This window comes from Mytilus californianus, unplaced genomic scaffold (genome assembly GCF_021869535.1).
Source record: "Mytilus californianus isolate M0D057914Y unplaced genomic scaffold, xbMytCali1.0.p SCAF_15, whole genome shotgun sequence".
Classification (NCBI taxonomy): domain Eukaryota; kingdom Metazoa; phylum Mollusca; class Bivalvia; order Mytilida; family Mytilidae; genus Mytilus; species Mytilus californianus.
In genome coordinates, this window is record NW_026262637.1 from 10,034,826 (window position 1) to 10,060,651 (window position 25,826).

At 33.3% G+C, this 25,826-nt stretch overlaps 1 protein-coding gene across 2 annotated transcripts; it reads left to right on the top strand.

Moving 5' to 3' along the window:
• The first annotated feature begins 16,701 nt into the window (after positions 1-16,701).
• Positions 16,702-20,358, top strand: LOC127725372 (uncharacterized). 2 transcript variants are annotated; one of them, XM_052232301.1, is made up of 4 exons: positions 16,702-16,819; positions 17,138-17,455; positions 19,137-19,220; positions 19,657-20,358. In XM_052232301.1, the coding sequence occupies exons 1-4, from the start codon at positions 16,750-16,752 to the stop codon at positions 20,169-20,171; spliced, it is 987 nt and encodes a 328-aa protein (XP_052088261.1). In that variant the 5' UTR covers positions 16,702-16,749; the 3' UTR covers positions 20,172-20,358. The 2 variants fall into 2 exon arrangements, with proteins under 2 accessions (XP_052088261.1, XP_052088262.1); XM_052232302.1 differs by having other exon boundaries at positions 16,702-16,813.
• Positions 20,359-25,826: the final 5,468 nt, after the last annotated feature.

Genomic DNA, 25,826 nt, shown 5'->3' on the forward strand with positions numbered 1-25,826 from the left:
ATATCGAAGATGACATTATTCTGGGAAATCCTTCTAATACAACCTTTACATATACAGAGTCTATAATTAAGTTGAATTCTATGGACATTGAAAAACCAGGGGGCTCTCACCCTCATTTAAGCGGTCTCAGGTAGGTTTTCACTATATATTTTGAATATCCAACTGGCACTTTGGGCCCTCCGTAAACATGGAAGACAGAAAGTGTACCCAAATTCCTTTTAGTCACGTTTGTATCTACCTATTAACTAAATGTCTGCATAATATTAGAAAGATTAAGAGATCAGGGGGCTCTCACCATTGCCCTGTGCCCTTTGTACTAAAATTTTGACAATTTTTAGCTGAAAAGTGACAATCTAAGCCCTCCGTAGATATCGAAGATGACATTATTCTGGGAAATCCTTCTAATACAACCTTTACATATACAGAGTCTATAATTAAGTTGAACTTTATGGACATTGAAAGACCAGGGGGGTCTCACCCTCATTTAAGCGGTCTCAGGTAGGTTTTCACTATATATTTTGAATATCCAACTGGCACTTTGGGCCCTCCGTAAACATGGAAGACAGAAAGTGTACCCAAATTCCTTTTAGTCACGTTTGTATCTACCTATTAACTAAATGTCTGCATAATATTAGAAAGATTGAGAGATCAGGGGGCTCTCACCATTGCCCTGTGCCCTTTGTACTAAAATTTTGACAATTTTTAGCTGAAAAGTGACAATCTAAGCCCTCCGTAGATATCGAAGATGACATTATTCTGGGAAATCCTTCTAATACAACCTTTACATATACAGAGTCTATGATTAAGTTGAATTTTATGGACATTGAAAGACCAGGAGCCCTGTGCCCTTTGTCCTAAAAGTTAAGCGGTCTCCGGTAGGTTTTCACTATATATTTATTTTTTGGGCTTTCCATAAATATTTCTATTTATATTTTTAAATGTTTCTAGAGTTATAGGTTTTTCCTTTTGTGTTAAGAAATATCATATATAAAAGTACATGAAGTTGTTTTATTGATAAAAATCTATATTACATTAAGACAAATATGCAATTTTAACTTAAAAAAGGGTTTATATTCGAGGACAACGAGAATTTACGACAGCTTGAAGAGGTCATTAAACGATTTCCTACGTATCTTATCAGTCCCCTTAACTATGAAAATCGTGCTTTTAATGTTATCAAGTATTTACTTTTTTTATGATTTTCAACTAAATTTTGAATATCCAACCGACTGCTAGCAGCCGGTTGGATATTGAATATCGAATATCGAATAACGAACCGGCTGCTAACTTCACATACATCATTAATTATTGAAGAAAAAAGACTAAATTAAGCGTTAATTTTTCATTTTGACATCACATTGCTTACTTTCTAAAGACAATGCTACAGTTATGCTGACTATTTCATTTGTGTCATTTTATGCCAAAATATTTGTTAAAAGGTATTTATTTTAATATGCTGGATGTGTCTTTGTCTTTTCTGTATCTCAAGCTTTCAAACCAGGAAATGTCTGTCAATACTGTTTATGATGTGAATAACAGCTTTTTAAAGAATAAATGTCCAAATTTTGGCTATTATTGAGATTGTATTCTTACTTTTTTTTTCAGACTTTATGACTCTGTACTCACCATGCTTACACAGACGTGTTTGTTCATTTATCTATGAACAGTATGATAATTTGCACCAGTGCAGCCCTGCAGATTACTTTGCTGTCCAATTTGAAGGTGATTTAGACATTGTCATAGCACCTCTTACTGTTCTACGATATGAAAAATTTATTATAACAATCGACACATATCCACATTTTCTTTATTTTACTTCTAAAGATCATGTCTTTATCGCATACCTTTAATATGGTTATACCATTTATGAAATACATTGATATATGACTAATAGAAGTAGATTTCTATTTGAGTAATAAACCTGATGGAAGATCATTGAAGATTATGTTATGTAAGCATATTGTTTTTGAACTTTATTTGTCAAGCATTTTGTCCCTATGTACTAATTTGTTTTCTTATTAGATTAAATAAATTTCAAATTTATTTCATGGTCCCAAAATATGCATATCAAAGCAGAAAAAACCTGAGTATTTCGACACCCTGCTTAATCCAACATGTTTTTCTGGTCCCCCAGTGTGTCGAATTAAACAGGTTGCACTGTTATGTTAATGCAGTTGTGTCATAATTTACTAGTCCAGATTCCATTTGTATTTACTTTATATATAAACACATATATATCTATTATCTAGATTAATGCTGATTTTTTTTTTAATATGTGATGATCTTATGTCAAACTATGTTAAACTATAAACCTAGGGGTTTGTCAGGAGAAGACAGCACTGTTGTGATGATGGCACGAATCTCATTCATGTCCATATCAAAACAGTGCTGGGCCAGAGAATCCTTGAGACTGTCATGCAGCTCAGCATCTTCTGCTGCTTCCTCTTCTCTGGGTTCTGTGGGAAAAAAGTAAATAAAATCAAAACTACAAATTTCAATTTGTTTATGATTATCATGATTGCTATCAGTTTTCAGATTCATGATACATAAAATTTGTTTATTTATTTATTCATTCATTCATTATATTTTAACTGTTTACCTAACGTAAAATTTTGAAAATAACTGGTTAGTTTCCTTAGTAGTAACCGGAAGTTGCAACGAGTATTTATAATTAGACATTTTCCACAAACATGAACTATGACTTCAGACATCACATCAACCTTGAAATATCATGGCTGATCACATATCTATTAAGCATATTAAAGCGAAATTTATTCATATATCAAAGTTAATAATTTATAAACACAACTTTATTTGCCATTAATATACACTACCATTTTGATTGATGACAGACTGTCCTTCAATAATTATTATGGGATTAGTAGAGTGATTCATAGTCTTCAAGAGATAAGACCATTAGTTGTTAGGGGTGGGTAGAGTGATTCATGGTCTTAAGGATAATTCTAGAGAGATGAAACCATTAGTTTTTAGGGGTGGGTAGAGTGATTCATGGTCTTAAGGATAATTCTAGAGAGATGAAACCATTAGTTGTTAGGGGTGGGTAGAGTGATTCGTGGTCTTAAGGATAATTCTAGAGAGATAAGACCATTAGTTGTTAGGGTGGGTAGAGTGATTCATGGTCTGAAGGATAATTCTAGAGAGATAAGACCATTAGTTGTTAGGGGTGGGTAGAGTGATTCATGGTCTTAAGGATAATTCTATAGAGATAGGACCATTAGTTGTTAGGGGTGGGTAGAGTGATTCGTGGTATTAAGGATAATTCTAGAGAGATAAGACCATTAGTTGTTAGGGGTGGGTAGAGTGATTCGTGGTCTTAAGGATAATTCTAGAGAGATAAGACCATTAGTTGTTAGGGGTGGGTAGAGTGATTCGTGGTCTTAAGGATAATTCTATAGAGATAGGACCATTAGTTGTTAGGGGTGGGTAGAGTGATTCGTGGTCTTAAGGATAATTCTAGAGAGATAAGACCATTAGTTGTTAGGGTGGGTAGAGTGATTTATGGTCTTAAGGATAATTCTAGAGAGATAAGACCATTAGTTGTTAGGGGTGGGTAGAGTGATTCATGGTCTAAAGGATAATTCTAGAGAGATAAGACCATTAGTTGTTAGGGGTGGGTAGAGTGATTCGAAGTCTTAAGGATAATTCTAGAGAGATAAGACCATTAGTTGTTAGGGGTGGGTAGAGTGATTCGTGGTCTTAAGGATAATTCTAGAATGATAAGACAATTAGTTGTTAGGGGTGGGTAGAGTGATTCGTTGTCTTGAGGATAATTCTAGAGAGATAAGACCATTAGTTGTTAGGGGTGGGTAGAGTGATTCGTGGTCTTAAGGATAATTGTAGAGAGATAAGACCATTAGTTGATAGGGGTGGGTAGAGTGATTCATGGTCTTAAGGATCATTCTAGAGAGATAAGACAATTAGTTGTTACGGGTGGGTAGAGTGATTCGTGGTCTTAAGGATATATCTAGAGAGATAAGACCATCAGTTGTTAGGGGTGGGTAGAGTGATTCGTGGTCTTAAGGATAATTCTAGAGAGATAAGATCATTAGTTGTTAGGTGTGGGTAGAGTGATTCGTGGTCTTAAGGATAATTCTAGAGAGATAAGACCATTAGTTGTTAGAGGTGGGTAGAGTGATTCATGGTCTTAAGGATAATTCCAGAGAGATAAGACCATTAGTTGTTAGGGATGGGTAGAGTGATTCGTGGTCTTAAGGATAATTCTAGAGAGATAAGACCATTAGTTTTTAGGGGTGGGTAGAGTGATTCGTGGTCTTAAGGATAATTCTAGAGAGATAAGACCATTAGTTGTTAGGGGTGGGTAGAGTGATTCATGGTCTTAAGGATAATTCTAGAGAGATAAGACAATTAGTTGTTAGGGGTGGGTAGAGTGATTTATGGTCTTAAGGATAATTCTAGAGAGATAAGACCATTAGTTGTTAGGGGTGGGTAGAGTGATTCGTGGTCTTAAGGATAATTCTAGAGAGATAAGACCATTAGTTGTTAGGGTGGGTAGAGTGATTTATGGTCTTAAGGATAATTCTAGAGAGATAAGACCATTAGTTGTTAGGGGTGGGTAGAGTGATTTATGGTCTTAAGGATAATTCTAGAGAGATAAGACCATTAGTTGTTAGGGTGGGTAGAGTGATTCGTGGTCTTAAGGTTAATTCTAGTGAGATAAGACCATTAGTTGTTAGGGGTAGGTAGAGTGATTCGTGGTCTTAAGGATAATTCTAGAGAGATAAGACCATTAGTTGTTAGGGGTGGGTAGAGTGATTCGTGGTCTTAAGGATATATCTAGAGAGATAAGACCATCAGTTGTTAGGGGTGGGTAGAGTGATTCGTGGTCTTAAGGATAATTCTAGAGAGATAAGACCATTAGTTGTTAGGGTGGGTAGAGTGATTCGTGGTCTTAAGGATAATTCTAGAGAGATAAGACCATTAGTTGTTAGGGGTGGGTAGAGTGATTCGTGGTCTTAAGGATAATTCTAGAGAGATAAGACCATTAGTTGTTAGGGTGGGTAGAGTGATTTATGGTCTTAAGGATAATTCTAGAGAGATAAGACCATTATTTGTTAGGGTGGGTAGAGTGATTCGTGGTCTTAAGGATAACTCTAGAGAGATAAGACCATTAGTTGTTAGGGGTGAGTAAAGTGATTCATTGTCTTAAGGATAATTCTAGAGAGATAAGATCATTAGTTGTTAGGGGTGGGTAGAGTGATTCGTGGTCTTAAGGATAATTCTAGAGAGATAAGACCATTAGTTGTTAGGGGTGGGTAGAGTGATTCATGGTCTAAAGGATAATTCTAGAGAGATAAGACCATTAGTTGTTAGGGGTGGGTAGAGTGATTCGTGGTCTTAAGGATAACTCTAGAGAGATAAGACCATTAGTTGTTAACGGTGGGTAGAGTGATTCGTGGTCTTAAGGATAACTCTAGAGAGATAAGACCATTAGTTGTTAGGGGTGAGTAGAGTGATTCATTGTCTTAAGGATAATTCTAGAGAGATAAGATCATTAGTTGTTAGGGGTGGGTAGAGTGATTCGTGGTCTTAAGGATAACTCTAGAGAGATAAGACCATTAGTTTTTAGGTGTGGGTAGAGTGATTCGTGGTCTAAAGGATAATTCTAGAGAGATAAGACCATTAGTTGTTAGGGGTGGGTAGAGTGATTCGTGGTCTTAAGGATAACTCTAGAGAGATAAGACCATTAGTTGTTAGGGGTGAGTAGAGTGATTCATTGTCTTAAGGATAATTCTAGAGAGATAAGATCATTAGTTGTTAGGGGTGGGTAGAGTGATTCGTGGTCTTAAGGATAATTCTAGAGAGATAAGACCATTAGTTGTTAGGGGTGGGTAGAGTGATTCGTGGTCTTAAGGATAATTCTAGAGATAAGACCTTTGGTTGTTAGGGGTGGGTAGAGTGATTCATGGTCTAAAGGATAATTCTAGAGAGATAAGACCATTAGTTGTTAGGAGTGGGTATAGTGATTCATGGTCTTAAGGATAATTCTAGAGAGATAAGATCATTAGTTGTTAGGGGTGGGTAGAGTGATTCGTGGTCTTAAGGATAATTCTAGAGAGATAAGACCATTAGTTGTTAGGGGTGGATTGAGTGATTCGTGGTCTTAAGGATAATTGTAGAGAGATGAGACCATTAGTTGTTAGGGCTGGATAGAGTGATTCATGGTCTTAAGGATAATTCTAGAGAGATAAGACCATTAGTTGTTAGGGGTAGGTAGAGTGATTTGTGGTCTTAGGGATAATTCTAGAAAGATAAGACCATTAGTTGTTAGGGGTGGGTAGAGTGATTCATGGTCTTAAGGATAGATCTAGAGAGATAAGATCATTAGTTGTTAGGTGTGGGTAGAGTGATTCGTGGTCTTAAGGATAATTCTAGAGAGATAAGACCATTAGTTGTTAGGGGTGGGTAGAGTGATTCATGGTCTTAAGGATAATTCCAGAGAGATAAGACCATTAGTTGTTAGGGATGGGTAGAGTGATTCGTGGTCTTAAGGATAATTCTAGAGAGATAAGACCATTAGTTTTTAGGGGTGGGTAGAGTGATTCGTGGTCTTAAGGATAATTCTAGAGAGATAAGACCATTAGTTGTTAGGGTGGGTAGAGTGATTTATGGTCTTAAGGATAATTCTAGAGAGATAAGACCATTAGTTGTTAGGGGTGAGTAGAGTGATTCGTGGTCTTAAGGATAATTCTAGAGAGATAAGACCATTAGTTGTTAGGGTGGGTAGAGTGATTTATGGTCTTAAGGATAATTCTAGAGAGATAAGACCATTATTTGTTAGGGTGGGTAGAGTGATTCGTGGTCTTAAGGATAACTCTAGAGAGATAAGACCATTAGTTGTTAGGGGTGGGTAGAGTGATTCGTTGTCTTAAGAATAATTCTAGAAAGATAAGACCATTAGTTGTTAGGGGTTAGTAGAGTGATTCATGGTCTTACTGTTAACTGTAAAAAAAAGATGTATCAGAGTTGGGTACTGTGATTCGTGGTCTTCAGGATTATTCTCAAGACAAGAAAGTGAAGTGTTATGGGTAAGTAAAGAGGTTTATGGTAAAAAGAATAATTCTAGATAGATCAGACAATTAGGTGTTAGGGGTGGTAAAGTGGTTCATCGTCTTAAATTTACCCTCTTGCTGCCAGTTGTTTTCAAAGGTTGCATTACCTGTGTCCGAAAATATAACAGCACAACGTCTGTGATGTTACATGTCCAACAATGATTTCATTCGATATGTTACGTCACCCCATAAGGACCGTTACTTTTGGGGCCCATTGAAGAAAAATATAACACTTTGAAATCTTTAGTCATAATATTATCGTGAAAAGACCAGGCCCGTAGCCAGGAATTTCAAAAAGGGGGGGTGGGGGTATTTGGACTCGTGAACTCGACTTTAACAGTCACAATTCGAACAAAACGTTGACTTTACTTTAACAGTGCTCATTTGTTTTCAAGGGGGGGTCGTCCGAACCCCCCTGGCTACAGGTATGAAGACCATGATGTGTTAAGGGTGTTTCACGTCTGGAAGTGTAGGTGTAGGGTCCTTTTTGGGCTTTTAAAATGATGCCATAATAGGGTGGATAGCGAGCTGTTGATATAATTGGTATTCCTGTAACCTGGTAGCGCAGTTATTATAGGCTCTTTTCCCATAGCACGGTGGATTAATTGATTTCTGTTCTAAATCACAATTTCATATGGCAGTCCTAAGTATGAAATCGTTCAAATGATAATGGCATATTGTTATTCTAAACTGTTTCCCAAAATTGATCGCCCTGAAGATCATAAAAAACATTTTATTAAAATAAAGTATGTCAATAAAGGTTTTGATTTTGTAAATATTGCCGGTATTTTTAACGACCATTCTGTTAAAGAACAAATTCCTGGATATTTTGATAATACTGAACTCCCTCTTATTTGTTATATTTACAAGGAATCTACCCGAAAATTTGTGTTTAATTGTAGTCAAGTCTGTAAAGATGTAAATATGAGTGAAAATACACCCCCGTCATGTAATTGTAGTAATTCCGAATACACTTATGGCACCATTTCCCATGTTATAACAGGAGACCTGAACATCGTTCGCGACCGAGAGTTAAAATCATTCATCAGTAAAGGACCTAAATATCGTCCCCCGTCAACTATTAATTGGAATGAGTGTCGTAATATCATCCACGACTCACTTCGTGCTTACTGTTTGAAATGGATAAAACGGGAAAAAGCTGACAAAAAATCTTTGGACTCTTTTTTTAATTCAGTAATGAAGATAGTTGATATACGTACACAACATTTTAAAGAACATTTTACTCTTAACAACAACCATAAAAATCCTATTTCTCGTATCAAACATAAACTAAAAAAACTAGCCAAGGAATTTGTTTTTGTCCCGGCTGATAAAGCTGCTAATAATATTATTATAGTTTGACGTAAATTTTACATTGAGGTTCTGCAAAAGGAAATCACGAATTCACCAACATTCCAACTGACTTCATTTTCAGAAAAACGATATCTGTAACAAACATAAACTATTAGCTACTTATTTACAAGCAGAACCAAATACAATGAAAATCCCAACTATGTACTGGTTTCCGAAGCTACACAAATCACCTTACACATATAGATTTATTTCGTCTTCAAGTCATTGTTCCACTACTAAATTGTCTATTCTACTTACTAGTACACTTGGTACAATCAAAAACCTGATAATAAATTGTTCAAATAAGGCCTTTGAAAATAGTGGAATTAACTACTTTTGGAGTGTCAAAAACTCGTTGGAAGTACTTGATAAATTGCATGCATATATTGGTGATTTTGAATCTGTTCAAAGTTTTGATTTTCTACCCTATATACCACTTTGCCTCATATTCTTATTAAGAAAAAATTCACACACCTAATTAAATGGGCATTTAAAAGGTCAGAATGCGAATACATATGTTCAAACTCTTTTAGGTCATTTTTTAGTAGCAACAAACAAAAGAGCTATGTCAATTGGACATGTTTTGATACTATATCTGCCCTTGAATTTTTACTTGATAACTTTTTTGTTCGCTTTGGAGATTCTGTATATCGTCAAGTTATCGGAATTCCAATGGGGACTAACTGTGCACCACTTATTACGGACCTGTTTTTGTATTGTTATGAGTTACAATTTATGACTGAAATCAGCAAAGACCCATCGAAACAACATCTGATACAAAAATTTAACAATACTTTTAGATATTTGGATGATATATTGGCTCTCAATAATGACGACTTCAGTATGTATACTAAAGAAATTTATCCTGTTGAACTTACTTTAAATAAAGCTAATACGAACAATGACCACTGTCCTTTCCTCAATCTTGATATCTATATCATTAACGGGAAGCTTAATACAAAAATTTATGATAAAAGAGATGATTTTTCATTTCCTATCGTTAAGTATCCATTTTTAGATGGTGACGTTCCCTTGTCACCATCTTATGGTGTTTATATATCTCAACTTGTACGATTCGCTCGTGTATGTAACAACGTATTAGATTTTAGCGAGAGAAATTTATGTATTACTGAAAAATTATTACACTAGGGTTTTCGATATCATAAACTAGTCAAAACATTTACTAAATTTTATCATCGGTATAAGGACATCATTCGTAAATATAACTCAACATGCAGACATCTTATACGTTCAGGTATTTCACATCCAATCTTTTATGGTAATATTCTTTACAAAGCACAAAAATGTCAGTATTCACCTCAAAAGCTAACAAAACCTTTAAACAGACTTATTAAGAAGGGATATAGTTACGATACTGTTGTCAGGTCATTAAAGATTGCATATTTTGGCTTTAATATTGAATCACTTATAGGGTCTTTGCATCGGAATTAAACATATTTATTCTAAAACCAGTTGTTGGCATGACACGGGTTATGTTCTTCTCATATATTTTATGATGGTATAATACTAAACCCCTAACAGGAGGAATTGTGCCTGATATTCATATGATGAAGACATAATCTTTCAATCAGTTTAATTGAGGTCTGGAGCTGGCATGTCAGTAACTGCTAGTAGTCTGTTGTTATTTATGTATTATTGTCATTTTGTTTATTTTCTTTTGTTTCCTATTCTGACATCTGACTCGGACTTCTCTTAAACTGAGTTTTACTGTGCGTACTGTTGTACGTTTGTTTTTTCTACATTGGCTAGAGGTATAGGGGGAGGGTTGAGATCTCAAAAAACATGTTTAACCCCGCCGCATTTTTGCGCCTGTCCCAAGTCAGGAGCCTCTGGCCTTTGTTAGTCTTGTATCTTTTTTAATTTTAGTTTCTTGTGTATAATTTGGAGTTTAGTATGACGTCCATTATCACTGAACTAGTATACATATTTGTTTAGGGGCCAGCTGAAGGACGCCTCCGGGTGCGGGAGTTTCTCGCTGCATTGAAGACCCATTGGTGGCCTTCGGCTGTTGTCTGCTCTATGGTCGGGTGGTTGTCTCTTTGACACATTCCCCATTTCCATTCTCAATTTTATATACTATTTGGAAATTCAATATCCACACTCATATGCATATCAAGTCGAATCCACAGGCTGAGAACTGATATTTCATTGATATTCATATCTGAACAAGATTCATCATCAGTAATTGCTGGTTTATTATAAAATGACAGGTCAGCTCTGAGTCAGAATAATGTGTCCTAGTGGAGTGACATGTCTATCTGCAGAAAGATATTCCAGTGTGGTAACACTGTTCAAATCAAACTAAGCATGTTGATCAAGTACAATTTACCACAATACATAAAATATGAACGCTCGCCTTACACCATAGTCTTGCTTTTGTCATGATATAGGTAAAAAGTTATTAGATGTACACATTCATTTCTTTATAAATGTAGGTACCATCGACTCCAGAAGAATGGGAAGAAATTGCATCGGATTTTTATGAGAAATCGAATTATCCAAATTGTTTGGGGGTTATAGATGGGAAACATGCTGTCGTCCAAACACCATGTAACAGTGGATCGTATTATTACATTACAAACACACACACAGTATTGTTCTGATGGCTCTTGCTGATGCTAACTACCGCTTTACCTACGTGGATATAGGAAGTAATGGTCGTGTGAGTGACGGAGGAGTTTTTCGACAATGCACACTGCAAGAATCCATTGAAAATGAGTTGATAAATTTTCCGGGTCCTAAAGAATTACCTGGAAGGCACAAAAAAGTTCCATTTGTTGTTGTTGGCGATGAAGCCTTTCCGCTGAAAGAATACCTGATGAAACCCTATCCTCAAAGGGGTGGATTGGATGATTCACAAAGGATTTTCAATTACAGACTTTCTCGGGCAAGAAGAATAGTTGAAAATGCCTTTGGCATTCTATGCAACAGGTTTCGTGTTTTAAGAGCCCCAATCCTTTCTTCACCCGACAAAGTAGAGAAAATAGTTTTGTGCTGTTGCGCTTTACATAACTTTTTACGTCCAGAAACTCAGACTGTTAATGATGCAGAGAATGGACAGGATATTGGAACAGGGCTTCAGAAAGTTCCTCGTGGAGGAAGTCGTAACTCGTGTCAGGCGAGACAAATTCGCGATGAATTTAAAGAGTACTTTTTCACTACAGGCCAGGTTCCATGGCAGGCAAATGCTGTTAGATAGATAAATACAAATTTCCTAACTTTTTTCTTTTATGCCTATTGAATATGCATGAAGAGAATATGTAGTCACAAACTTTTCATATTACAATAATTCAATACTATAGATAATAAACTTAAGTTAAATATATAGACCTAACTATTTTATTATAAAATAACAGAAGTCAAATCAGACAACCTAATATAAGAAAAAATATGACAACATATATCTATTTTAGATTTGCATTGTTTTTTTAAAGGTTGAGATACTGGTTTCCATCTATGTATTGAGTGTAGCATTGATTTTGGGATTGGCTATTATTCATTGGATACGATTGCATATCTCTTGGCACTTGTTGGGATTGACTGCGAGGTACTTGCTGCTGAGAAGAACTTTGATATTGCTGGTTTAGGTTTAAAATTTGGGTTTCACGCACCAAATTTTGAATTTTGTTCTTTAAAATGAATTTGTTTACGTCGTTCTGGCATGACCAAGAGGGATGTTCCAACATATTTTCCGAAAATTGCATCATTGGAATCTTCTTCTTCTGGTGTATTCAGTGTGTCAATTGCTTTTTGTAAAGGCATATCAGATTTATTGTCTTTAAACGTTTGTTTCCTCTTTTTAGAAGTTGTTGTGGAACTTGTGGAAGAATTTGCTGTTACAGAATTAAGTGGCCAATCGCTTCCACTGTCATCTTCAATATCATCTCCTTCGTTAGTTGAAGAATTCTGCCAAAAATAAAAAAATAAATTTGATCATGATTTTTTTTATAAGAAAACAAAAAGCACCTTCCTCATAAAAAAAAACATTCGATGAATTGATGCTTATTACAACGGTAGGTTAAGTACCGCTTATTAATTACTTGAAACTTATATTGAACTTTGGTTGCTTAACGTTCAGTGGGAAGTTACTTATAGGAAAATTACAAACCTTTGGAAAGGGGGGGGGGTTGATACATATTGCTATGCATGCTTATTTTTCTTCCGCACGGATATTTATTTTCACTTTTTTTTCTCAAATGGAGTGGGCTTCAAAATAATATAGTTTTTGTAATATCTCAATTAAAGGTGAATGACGAAAAAAAAAATTCATAATTGCAGATATGCGAAGGATATTTTTTTTCTATAATTGGCTCTTAGTTTTAAAATGCTAACTATATGCAATTGTTCAGCTACACGATGGAATAAAGACTTATAGTTGATAAATTCTGTGTCATTTGGTCTCTTGTGGAGAGTTGTCTCATTTGCAATTATATTTATACCACATCTTCTCATATATATAACGTCACAGTACCCAAATTGCATCGAGTACCCAAATTGCACCTATTCAACAAAAATAGCTGCGGAAATCTTACAAGTTTTCTTTGAAACTAAACCACTTGTAATTTTATAATTTGACACTATACACGTCTTTCAACATAGGTAAACATGTTTAGATATACACAAAACAAACACAGTATAAACCAACAGATTAACCATACACCGAAAAAGTAAAATCTGCGGATACGTCGTCATGCGACGTTCACAAAAAGTCATCGTTTAAAAATGAGCAAATAAAATATGTTACAAGCATCTATTTCTAAAAAATGAATATTAAGCATGGACTACATGTCAAATTGTTCTAAATATTTGAAGAAATAGAACAAAACATCTGTTATTCAATTTTTGGTAGAGTCGACACACTTTGTATATCTTGTATGATAAATATCCGTTATATGATCTCATGAAAAAGATATTTATTTAAAAATGTTTTTGTTTAGCCAACTTGGCCTATTCCCGATTTCATATACAACATACTTGTTTCATACACTGTAGTTATGCAACACGACTTTAATTATTTTTCAGATAGGTGATTTTGGGGATCCGAAAAAGAATAAGATAAAGGGGTTGTACGGTTCGCAATTCGCAACTTCTGCATGATTTTGCTTTCACAAGTCGTTTTTTCGACTTGTAGAACTCGACTTTTTTCGACTTGTAGAACTCGTCTTTTTTCGATTTCCTGAGTCGTTTGTGTAAGTTTAGAAGTCAGGCTATTTATTTCGAACCACAGAAGTAGTTTTATATTCAAATTCAAAGTCTAAACTTTGACTTTGACTTTTTTTTTTACTGTTTTTTTTTTATTGTTTTTCTGTTTCATTTCATACTCTGGTACATAGGCCATTTACTCTCATAGATTTCACATGTCCCAGCACCACTTCTCTTGGAATCTTCCACCTTATTCATTTCCCTCCTATAATAGGTTCTCAAATTGTTGATTTTTTTATTGATCTTATCAACTGAAACAAAAAGACATCTTACCTATAACCGATATTTAAGCACAAACTCGATCGCCATAAGCTGTCGGATAAATAATTGAGAATGACGCACTTTAATAGCAGATAACAATAAAAATAACATTAAGTTCCTTACTGCATATTTTTAAAATCAATTTGAACAGAAAAGCAATCGCACTGTTTTCGAATATTTGTATCATTACTTTGGGTTACTTTTATTTTAAACCGGAGGGACACCAAATATTCCTGAAAATTCTGCTTAATACAAAGGTCGAAAAGAGTAAATGACAGTCTGTTGAAATAGCACACATATAGAAAGATTCTGTTTTAAAAGAGAAAAAATGAACAATTAAAGTTCCCTTCTGGAACCTTACGTCACTATATTTTATACATTTATACGAGTTATCCCCCATTTTATTTAAAAAGAAAACATTGATGCAACATTAGACACTTTTTTTTCTTCTTCTAAAAATGGAGTGATGTAAATGTTAAAACGTAAAGTTTTGAATATATTCATTACATATATGTATAACCATTTACCTCCTATGTTTATTTTACCATTTTTTCTCTCTAGGGCCCTTTTCCTCTCAATTTTATCATGATACAATTGGGACGTAACGTCACATAGAGATGACTCATTTTCATAGAGGTCGATAAAATCCAAGTCTTCAGATACTTTCTGCTCTTCGTTATTGTCTAGTATTTCAACGGCTATCATATCAGCCATGTCTGGAGAATGAGTGTCAATAAACGCGCTAACGTGTTACATTGCACTCGCACTCGTAAGTTCAAATAGGTACTAGTAATTTATAAGTAAAGGTCTGGTAAAAAAAGGGGAGTCCGGAATCAAATGCATGTAAAAACAAATAACGAACAATATGTGACGTATACGTAAGTGTAACCACACGAACATTTTCTAATGTACATGTACATTGTATTACTTTCATTTAAAACCATCTTACTTGAAAAGTTCTCAAAAATTCCTGTTTGGTTCTTATCAAAATGAGATGCTAATGATTTAAAAATAAATTTAAAATATTGAAGTTCAGGTGCAAACAGGTATAATGAATTGTCTTTTTCTAAATTAGGGCCACCTCGCTATCTGAAAAATATATTTTTCTTAAATTTCTAGTTTAATTAGCGTAATTTAAAACTAGTTTGACATAACATATACTGTAGAGCGCAGAATAGCCAGGTTTATGAACAAAAGATGACACTGTTCCCTTTACGAATAAAAACGTTACGAATGATGTGAAAATTGGAATATTCAGTGTCGATTAGAATTATTTGCTTGATTTTTTCAATCGACTAAAAACTTAGTCGATCAGGCGTTCACACGATCCGATTCCAGTTAAAAAGTCGAATGGAAATAGCGTACGTTTCGATTTCAAAACGACTGTGCCGTTTCGACTTGACATTCGACTTCAGATTTTAGTGTTCACACGGTACGATTTTAGTCGAAAGCAAGTGCATAGGTAAAAATCGAATGAAAATCGAATGGAAAATCGTATCGTGTGAATGCACCTTTAATGACGTCATAAATAAAACTCTACGGAAACGCATAATAAAACGTCATAATCAAGGCGATATACGGTCAGTGACTGTAGATTACAAATGATTATACAGTCAATGCAATTAACTGAGAAATTGGCACAGCTGCAGTATATATCCAAATATACATGTAGGTCTTCAACATGATAAGAGAAAATTGTATAAATATAGCATGTTTTTTGACATTGTAAATAGACAAAGATTATTGAAAAGTGAAACAGGATATATATATATATATATTAACGGGAAATGATCTCGATGAGTAACTATTTTGTGCCAAGGTTCAAGTTATGTTTCATCACTTTGTTCAATAAGGTCAATTGGAAATAGTCATGGAAACTAATTGAGTTACCCTCTTTAAAATCATATGATACTTCAAATTTATAAAAACAAAATGTTGAATATGTTTTAAATACTATAATAGCTAAGTTTAACTATACGTGTACATATACTATCTTTTAACAGTAAATCCTTTATTTTAACCAAATCTTCAGAAATTTATTGCTATTGAATAAATGTCTTCCCGTACTCTAATTCGCCGAAAGCTTTTCCGTATGCAGGGACATAAACCATGACACCATTCGTTAGAAATGCAGCAACCGAACAGCGCACGTGCGAAAGAAACCCGTGGTGAAAGAAGCTGTACACACACCGTTGAAGGAAGATACATTTAGTATGATAAATCGATTCTGAAAGAAACAAATAACGCAGCAATCATTTAACAACTGTAATGACAAACGTTAATCATGAAATGGGAACGCTTGGAAATTATACATCGCTCTATCATTTCATTTAATTTTGATTTGCTTCATGATTTTGTGTTGATTGTTTATCAGTAGGTAATGATCGGTAAAATTCAGCACCAAAACCCGAAAGTTGATTAGCAACCAGTTTTCGATCAACAAACACAGAACGAATAATGTTTTGTCGAGTATACGTACGTTATGGATTCTTATCAATTGATAAAAATAAACGTGGATAGAGGATCGACTTAGTATAGAATATATGCATGCATTGGTTCAATAATTTCTTTAACATTATGATTACCAGAAGCTCATATCATATAAGTTTATTATTATTATTATTATTATTATTATTATTATTATTTCATTTTTCTAGAACAATTACAAAGGAAATGACTTACACACATTCCAAAAAAAAAGCTATTTTGTACAATTGAAACGATTTCCGGATTCACAAATTAAGGAAATAATAAATAATCTAATATTATCATAATAAAAGTCGACTTAACATGATAATTATATTTACACAAAGAATCTATAATGGTTCCTTACTTCCAAGATTTATCATTACTGCTGAAAATAGTGTGGATCTGTGCCGCTGAAAGTCAAGGTAAATAAAATGATAAAAGAAGCAAGACCTCATATTGTATAAATATCAATCGGCTTAATTTGTTGAAGCAATGTTTTTTACATTTGAAAAACGATCACAGATTCTGATAAATTCGCTTTATCTTGAATAATTAATGGATGCAATTATTTTTTTGATTTGGTTTGCATTGCTGTCTAAAACACACCTTACGGTCGGATTAAAATAACTGAATATTAACTCTCAATCTTAAACCGTTACGTTTATGCAACACATTAAGTTAAATGTGTTCCTTCTTTTCTTCATTTCTTTGCATGCTTATATTTTCTTTATTGTTTACAGGCACGGACAAAATATTGACGAAACATATCATGTGTGGTGAAACTGCAGTGCTGCCTTGTCAAAATATACCAGGAAACAACGTCATCCAATGGCTTCGTCTAAACCCCAGTAAAAATGTGACAGAAAACACATACACAGACGGACAGACCGTAAACACTGATTTACCTTTCCATAGAAGAATTAGTATTAACATTTCTCCCGAGGACAAATACGACTTAAATATTATAAATGTTTCTAAGGAGGATGAAGGAACATACAGATGTGCGTTTATACAAGGTGACAGAGTAAAATCACAAGATGTTCGTTTGTTTGTTCAAGGTGAGCAAATTAAACTTTATTTAATTGCCCATAGTTTTTCTTCTGCATTAAAATGTACGTTTGTTTTAAATATTTCACAGATACAAATTTGTAGATATAATGTTTGGTTGGGTTTATATTTCTCGAGTCGTTTGATAGGGTTTTTTTTTCGCGTATGACCAGGTTTTTTTTCGTAAGTTATACTGAAAAGGGGGGAGAAGAAAAACTTTTTTCTGGATCGAACTTAAAATAAATTTAGAAAGTAACTTATAATTTGTTATGAAAAATTATGTTTAACAAAATATTATTTTAAATCATAAAAGTTAAATATACCCTTAAATGCTTTAATTCCTAAAAGATTACAAGATTAAAAGAAACCAAAGGACATGCATTCATAAAACTTATATTTACAAACATTACATGTTGAATGAAAAAGAACATTTTGTGATTTTTATTTGTCCGGATTTTTTTTTTCAAGAACAGTCCAGGTTTTTTGAGGGGCGTCCAGTTTTTTCCGACTGAATAAAAAAAAATATGTGCTAAAATATGAACTATTTAAAGTAAATACTACGTTTGAAATATAACGAACAGCTTCAAACAAAGAATTTTCAAAACACTAGGCAAAGCACACACTAAACAGTTTTCAAATTATGCCTTAATTCAAAATTTCATAAAAATTGTAACTGTTAAGCACATATTGTTTTATCAACTATTTCGCCGGATGGTAGACATTATTTTAATCGTTCCAGTAATGGAAGAGTAATACAATGTACAAGTCCAATTATCCCGAAGAGGAATCCGATCAACCTTATGCAATACTTGGTCTAGCAGTATTTAAAACACAATGATACTGCTAAAATTTATTTAGTTATTTCACAAAGCCATGTGTGACAAACATTATACATATAAGAGCCTCGTGTTTCATTATATTGATTCCGCCGAATAGATGAAGACAAGATTCTAGTGTTGTAAATCCCTGAATACGAGGATATAAGGCTTAAAGTTTTGATATGAAATGTCAGTTATAGATGCACCTTATTCATAAAAGATGTATTCTATATTTCTGCGGTCAAATATGATTGTGTTCTAATTAAAAAAAAAAAAAAAAAAAAAAAAAAAAAGATTAATATCTTCCGATATCACTTACCTTATCACGCTTGGTGCATGTATATTTCATTCACGTTTTGGTTTGGTTTTGTTTTATTACTTTAAAGCTTGCATTTTATTAATTGTATTTTGCATCTTGTTTTCAATTCGATTCAAATTTTATTTCCATTACTTTAAGTTGGAGCAAAAAAATATATACCACAAATAAAAATTAACAAATATAAACGAAATAAAATTTTTAAGCTACGAATATCTTCTTTCTTGTTCATATTTTCTATGCAAAACCCGGATTAACTTTGCTTTGCAGTTACAGCAGTTGACAATGTAAAAATCGGAATTTTTAGTTGAATTGCTAGTCAAACAAAAATGGTATTCTTTGTTCGTGCTCAAAGCAAAGGATTAAGAATATATATATTATATATATAGCTCTTCAACTGTTTCAGTTCTTATACATTCTGGACTTTCAAATGTTCGGCTTTCAGCATTCCTGATGAAGATACTTCCAGAAAAACGCTTCGGGCACATTTCTTATAAAGTGTTGTTTTCATTTTTTAGAGTTGTTGTTTTTGCAAAACTTGCTTTTATTTTTGTACAGAACAAGATGATAACCTACAAGTGAAGTTAGGGATATGTGGAAATTCGACCTGTTCATACATAGTGCCAGCAAAGTCCCAATTAAGTATGCTTATAATTGTCATTTCATTTTTTTAATTAGTCTTATGAACTGCTTGTCATCCTAAAACATAAAAGAAGGCTTCATATAGTAGTTTAGTGTTTCCCGGATGGCATTGTGATCACAAAATTCTTTGCCTATTACAGTTCAGTTGGTACTTAAAGAGAGGTAAATTAATGTAAAAAGATTTGTCCATTACAGTCATTATCAGAAAAAAATGATGTTTTACAAATTATAATTTTTAATTCATTGTGCGCGTATATTGACTTCAGTTTGTTTAATTCATTTACGATGAGTCTTCACGAACAATTTGTTGATTTTAGGAGTAAGCTGTTTATTAAAAAATAAAAATAATTGTTGAATATTAGTTTAGAATAGAAGAGATTTATTATTATGATTTATTATTATGATTTATTTTATGTATGTATGATTACTATTTCAGGTTTTTCTATCACAGCACTATTTGGATTATCTGGCACAATTGGCGGTTGTCTGATTTTGATTGCAGCATCTGTTGCACTGCGCATCCTGTTTAGGAGATGTGAAGCTACCCCAAGAGACACGGGTCTGACCATTGCAAGTGCAGATGCCTTCTGGAGTTCGCCGACATTGCAATCTGACACTTATGTTTTCGATAATGATTTAACAATACAAATACGCCAGGAAAATGTACAAAATATGGGAAATGAACTTTTACACAATATCCAAACAAATATGACCAACATAACTAAAAACGGGGCAACAAGTAGAGACCAGTTAGAACATAGTTCTAATCAGAATCTTTCAGATGATATGAACACCATGAGCAACCGTTATGAAGAAAACCATGATCAAAGATTACAAAGTGACAATCCGCATGTTTATGATGAATGTGGAGTAGTAATTTCATCCACGGCGAATAATACATACCAATCTTTGACGAGGAACTGGAAAGATACTCCCCATCTTTACCAGTGATGCGCACTTGGAGTTAACTAGTTTACATTTGATGTTTTGTTCATTATATTTGTGACAATTATTTTAATAATGCCCGTGATGTAAATAAGATAACATTTTGCAAGAATCATGTTTCCGTGAAATTTTTTTATAATTATGTAAATGAATTGGTTTCTTGGTAATAAATTAAAAAGACATATTAAGCAACCACAGATAGTTACAAGATAACAAATTCCAACATATTCAATTAGCGTTTTAAGTGCCAGTCTCTGTAAGAATCAGGCAATTTGGAAAAAATTCTAAACATGGTCGAAAAAAACCCACCGACCTAACCATCCTAATTTTAAGTTACCCTCATCCTGAGTTAGAAATGGTAGGTCTTTTGTTTCTGCGTGTCTGGTAATTCCAGAAATCTCTAGATATTTTTTGGTTAGAATGATAGCAAATTACAGAGTTAGCTCCCCTTAATTTTTAATTTCTAGTGCATTTCAACCAAATTATATCTTGAATAACCAGAACAGGAAAGGGAAACGAATGTTATATTCGTGTACTATTATACAATTTGAACATAAATTAAGGTCAACTTGAGTGGGTTTTTGTTTGTCATGTTTTCACCACTGCCTGATTCTTAGGTAGATTGGCACTTAAAATCTAATTATAACGTTTTGGTTACGATTTTGAAATGATAAAACTCCGAAACAGTACAGACAGCATCATCAAGGCCAAAAATATAAAACAAAGTTAAAAAAAAAACGGTACAAACAACAACATCACACTGTTTGGCGCCATCAAACATCGATGGATGAAATCACGTGCCTAGTGAACAAAAAGGGGCAACGCATCATTTCTATTTTTTCCATGTATTTCACAACTTGTTTGGTACAAAAAATATATATATATATTAAATAACATGTGATTTTGTTCAATCCAACTAAACAAAGGGGTGTTTTAAATAACAAAATGACAGGCATCTTTAACCGAAAGGGATACAGCATGAATTTCTACATTATCGAGTTTTTAATTTTTTACTGAGAGTTAAGATATAAATCTTTGTTAACCTAAAGAAAATAGAACTTTATAGAAATTGTAATAAGAAAAAATATTAACCACCGAAATAAAATAAAACAGAAATAAGAATATATGAAAGATTAGATAATGGAAAATATTTTTAACTGACAATGTTTATTGTGCGAATTTATTTCTTTATTTTGGTAACCATCAAAGGCAACATATCATTCTTATGATAATATAATCAAATTGAAAGTTGTTTTTCATTCGTTTGATGGGTTCGAGCTTTTGATTTTGCCATTTGCTAAGGGATTTTCCGTTTCGAATTTTCCTTGGAGTTCGGTTTTTTTGTTATCTTACTTCCTATTCTTTCCATATATTTCACAATTTGTTCAGTACAAAATTAAAAAATTCAAATATAACTAAATCATACAGGGAAACGTGTGAGACCGTATAATTAAATTTTCACTTATGTTTAAAACGTTTTTTTTCAAGTCCGCCAAAAACAATGATTTGAATTTTAAGCCTTCAACTCCTCTTGGGGGAAACGGGACCTCTCAACACTTAATTTATGCCGTTCTGATTGGTTACTATGAAAATGATATATTTAGTTCGTAATAAAATACTTGTTGAAAGGAGAAATGGTATATAGAAAACAACACATACAAAATCAATCGAGAGTGAGAAGTTTTGATAAATTTCCTTGTTATGCATGTACCAAGTATATATCTATATATTATTAAATGACTGAATAATAGCCAACGATAAATCTTACGGGGCGATGGATCATAAAATTTTGATACAGTACACTACAAAATATAATATATAACAAGTCTAAAAGGGTACAACATCACCAAAAAATAATTAAATCATGAACAAATTTTAGATATTTCGGATAACTAATACACTGTTAAAAAATAGTGCTTAGAATTTAAACGTGTTGCAAGACTTATGTGCTTAGGAAAGTGTTCAATTTCTAAACATGAAGAAATAAACATGTTTTGGCTCTCAGCACTTCGCAATAAACGTGTTGCTGTGCTAAACATGTTTAGCTACTTCGTCAAGTATATGAAGCCAAACGTGTTTTAATTCTAAGCACTTTCAATATTTAGACACTTTCCTAAACACGTTTAGAATTACAACACATTTAGGCCAAAGACGGCATTCATATCACGTGATAGTTTTTGAGCGGGAACAAGAAACAAAGAACCCGAAGTCAAAGGCCACGCTGTTTATACTACTGACCATAACTGACCGCAACTTGACTGTTTCAGAAGATAAGGAGTTATGATTATACTGTCTTTTATTTTGTACTGCCAATTTTAAATGATAATTGACAATTATAAGCATTATTTACAAGTACACTACCGTATAGTCAATCATGCAGAAGAAAAAGGGGGGGGGCACCATCTCACGAAACAAGTGCTTGTAGGAGCTTTAAGTGTTCAAACTATCTTGTGTAAAGATATAAAAAGTTGTTTAATGTTCTATCATGGAAACTTTCACTTATTTTTAATTTATGTGATTGGAAAAGGAGTTTGTGAGGATCATTTTCGTTCGGTACTCCTCTGCAGATTATGCTAATGTAACATGAAGGGTAGCGGAATCTACTGAGGCTTACCATTTCGAGTTCATTGTTTTCGTAAGCACTTTCGAGATGAAGAATCAACACTTTTCTTCAAAATAAATAGAATGATGCTTGTTTAATTCAATAGTAAGAAGAGGTTTTGCTATTCTTATAATTTCATATACATGTATCGTTTTATTCTAGATTGATGAGAGAAATGCAGAGGAAATCATCATCTGTCTTGACATGCTACAAGAGGAGATAAAGAACAGTGGCAAATCTGTTGCCAGGTAAGAATCAGAAGTGTATTTGATTTTTAAAATGCCAATATAGATTTGAACAAATGAATAATATAAAGCGTGAAAAAAAAATTAATATTAAAAAATATATATCAATTGATTCATCAGTAAATTTATGCTTTTATACCACCTTGGTCTTAACGTTGTTAACTGGATCTTAAATCATGCTTTTAATTTTTGGTGTTGTAGTTCGTTTACTTATATTTTAATAGTAATTCTACTAAGTTGCTTATCAATTTTTTTTCTATATTTCAGGCCAGTGACCAGCAGTTGGGTACTAAGAAAGGAGAAACTCCATGACTTATTGTCCTGAAAATGAAAACAGGACAATTTCAAATTGTTTTGTTGTAGGGGATGGGGTACAAGTAGAAGTAGGAGTGGTCATTAACAATACTATGTACATGTACCTTGTTATGAATTTATGTTTGATTGTTCAATGATTAACTGGAAATGAATGATAACATAAATTCCTTTGTTTTATATGTTGTAATTTTGTTTTTAAAGCTAGATTTAGTATTATGATAATTTCATTTCAAAAAGTTCTAGAACATGACATTTACTACTTTACAAATATTTGAAATGAAGTAAAAATGCAATAGTCAAATGACGTGAATTGAAGTAAAGAAACACTCATTAAGATTGAAAAGGTATTGGTCACATTCAATTTGATATGGAAATTCCATTTTCTTAATTTGATACATTGGTTCCTTTTTGTGATGGTATGAAAACCTGTTTTATTGAGAGCTATCTATTAATAAACGTTAGACAGTCTAGCCTTCCGGAAAATTAGTTAAATTTAGGCCTAATGAAGAAACGGCTTCTCACACTAAAATGATAATATGTTTCTTCACGACCCTTTATGATCTAAACATGTTTACATTCAAAACACTTCACAGCTAAACTTGTTTCCAGACAAAACACTTCACAGCTAAACATGTTTCCAGATAAAGCACTTCACAGCTAAACATGTTTCCAGATAAAGCACTTCACAGCTAAACATGTTTACAGTCTAAGCACTTTTCAGCTAAACATGTTTCTAGTCTAAACACTTTACAGTTAAACATGTTTACAGTCTAAGCACTTTATAGCTTGACACGTTTAGGCTGTTAGCACATTAAATATTAAACATGTTTAGATTTAAAACATGTCAAAAATCGGTTTCATAAATGTGTTTAGGAAAGTGTTTAGGCTCTAAACACAATTTTTAGAGTGTATCCTTCATCAGTAAGATGTAAAATGAATCTTATCTTGACATGTGGTAGTCAAACTGAAATAAAAATCTTGAATGCTATACAAATTATCAATAATCAATACGCTGGTAATTTTTTCAATATTGATGTTTGGGAGGAGGGATAAATTTCTTAAAACTGTAAGAGTCCAAAACGGAAGCCTGAGTTACTGGAAACAAGTGATGGTAGGGAAAATGAGTGACACATTCTATGTTTTTTTCTATATATTATTATACATTTATATAATTATTTTGAATGTCACAAGCAATTTAATGCGTCATAAACCAAACCTGCATGTTACTGTAAACAAATTAATTGCAAACGTAGTAAAACTCAAAGAGATCAAACAAAATATTGCAATACACACAACTGTAATGAATATTTTTGATACAACCCAATGTTAATAAGATAATTAAAACTTATTTAGAAATAAAATAAGTTTTCTTAGTAAACACACTTACACTATAAAATTGAAATTTTCCGTATGACAGTTATCGTCGCTTATCATATAAAAGTGCAATTCCTTGAATTGATAGCGGAAATGTTAGGTATAATACTTTAATGGAACGGAAGAAAAACATGATAGTACAATAAAAAAAACAATTATGGAACACAGTCTTCAACAATGTTGTCAATACCACAAAGGTCAAGAAGCTAGACAAGTTTTTTTTTATATTGACTCAACCAAATTAAATATGATACTGTAAAAACAAATTCCTGGCAATAGCCATTGGACACACATAAACAAACATACATAGGAACAATTTTGTTTTAAATCTGTACCACTTTCTAGTATGTTCTTTTGTTTACCAGGCCCGATCTAATGGTGTTACATCTTACAAATAGATATAAGAAGATGTGGTATGAGTGCCAATGAGACAACTCTCCATCCAAGTCACAATTTGTAAAGGTAAACCATTATAGGTCAAAGTACGGCCTTCAACACGGAGCTTGGCTCACACCGAACAGAAAGCTATAAAGGGCCCAAAAAAATGACTAGTGTAATACCATTCAAACAGGAAAACCAACGGTATAATCTATATAAAAAACGAGAAACGAGAAACACTAATGAACCACATCAACAAACGACAACCACTGAACATCAGGTTCCTGACTTAGGACAAAGTCTATCCAAATTATTTTTGCAAAGAATTCCGCTCAAGCCGGTGCTTGGGGCCGTTTTAAACTTGCAGTGAGTTTTTTTTTGCTCCGTGTTGAAGGCCTCACTTTGACTTTGAGATGAAGAACAGCAAAAAAAAAAAAAGCGCCGTTCCTTTGCTTTTTGTGTGTGTTTGCAGTGCATGTACTGATTTTCTGTCATGGATGGATACCCCATATCCTTTTATTTTTTATTAAATGCACAAGCGCTTAATATGTTGTAGTTTTCACTTTGCGTTCATTATTTTTGTTATAATGAGATGAAAAACAAGGAATCGATTAAAAGGTAGCTGACCCCACATTTATTTAACGAGTTAATTTTGTAATAAAAAGGAACAACCTGTTAGGCACATGCTTGATAAATTTTTAATGTGTTTGCTATAGTCTAAATGTACAAAACAACAGTGAATTCTCT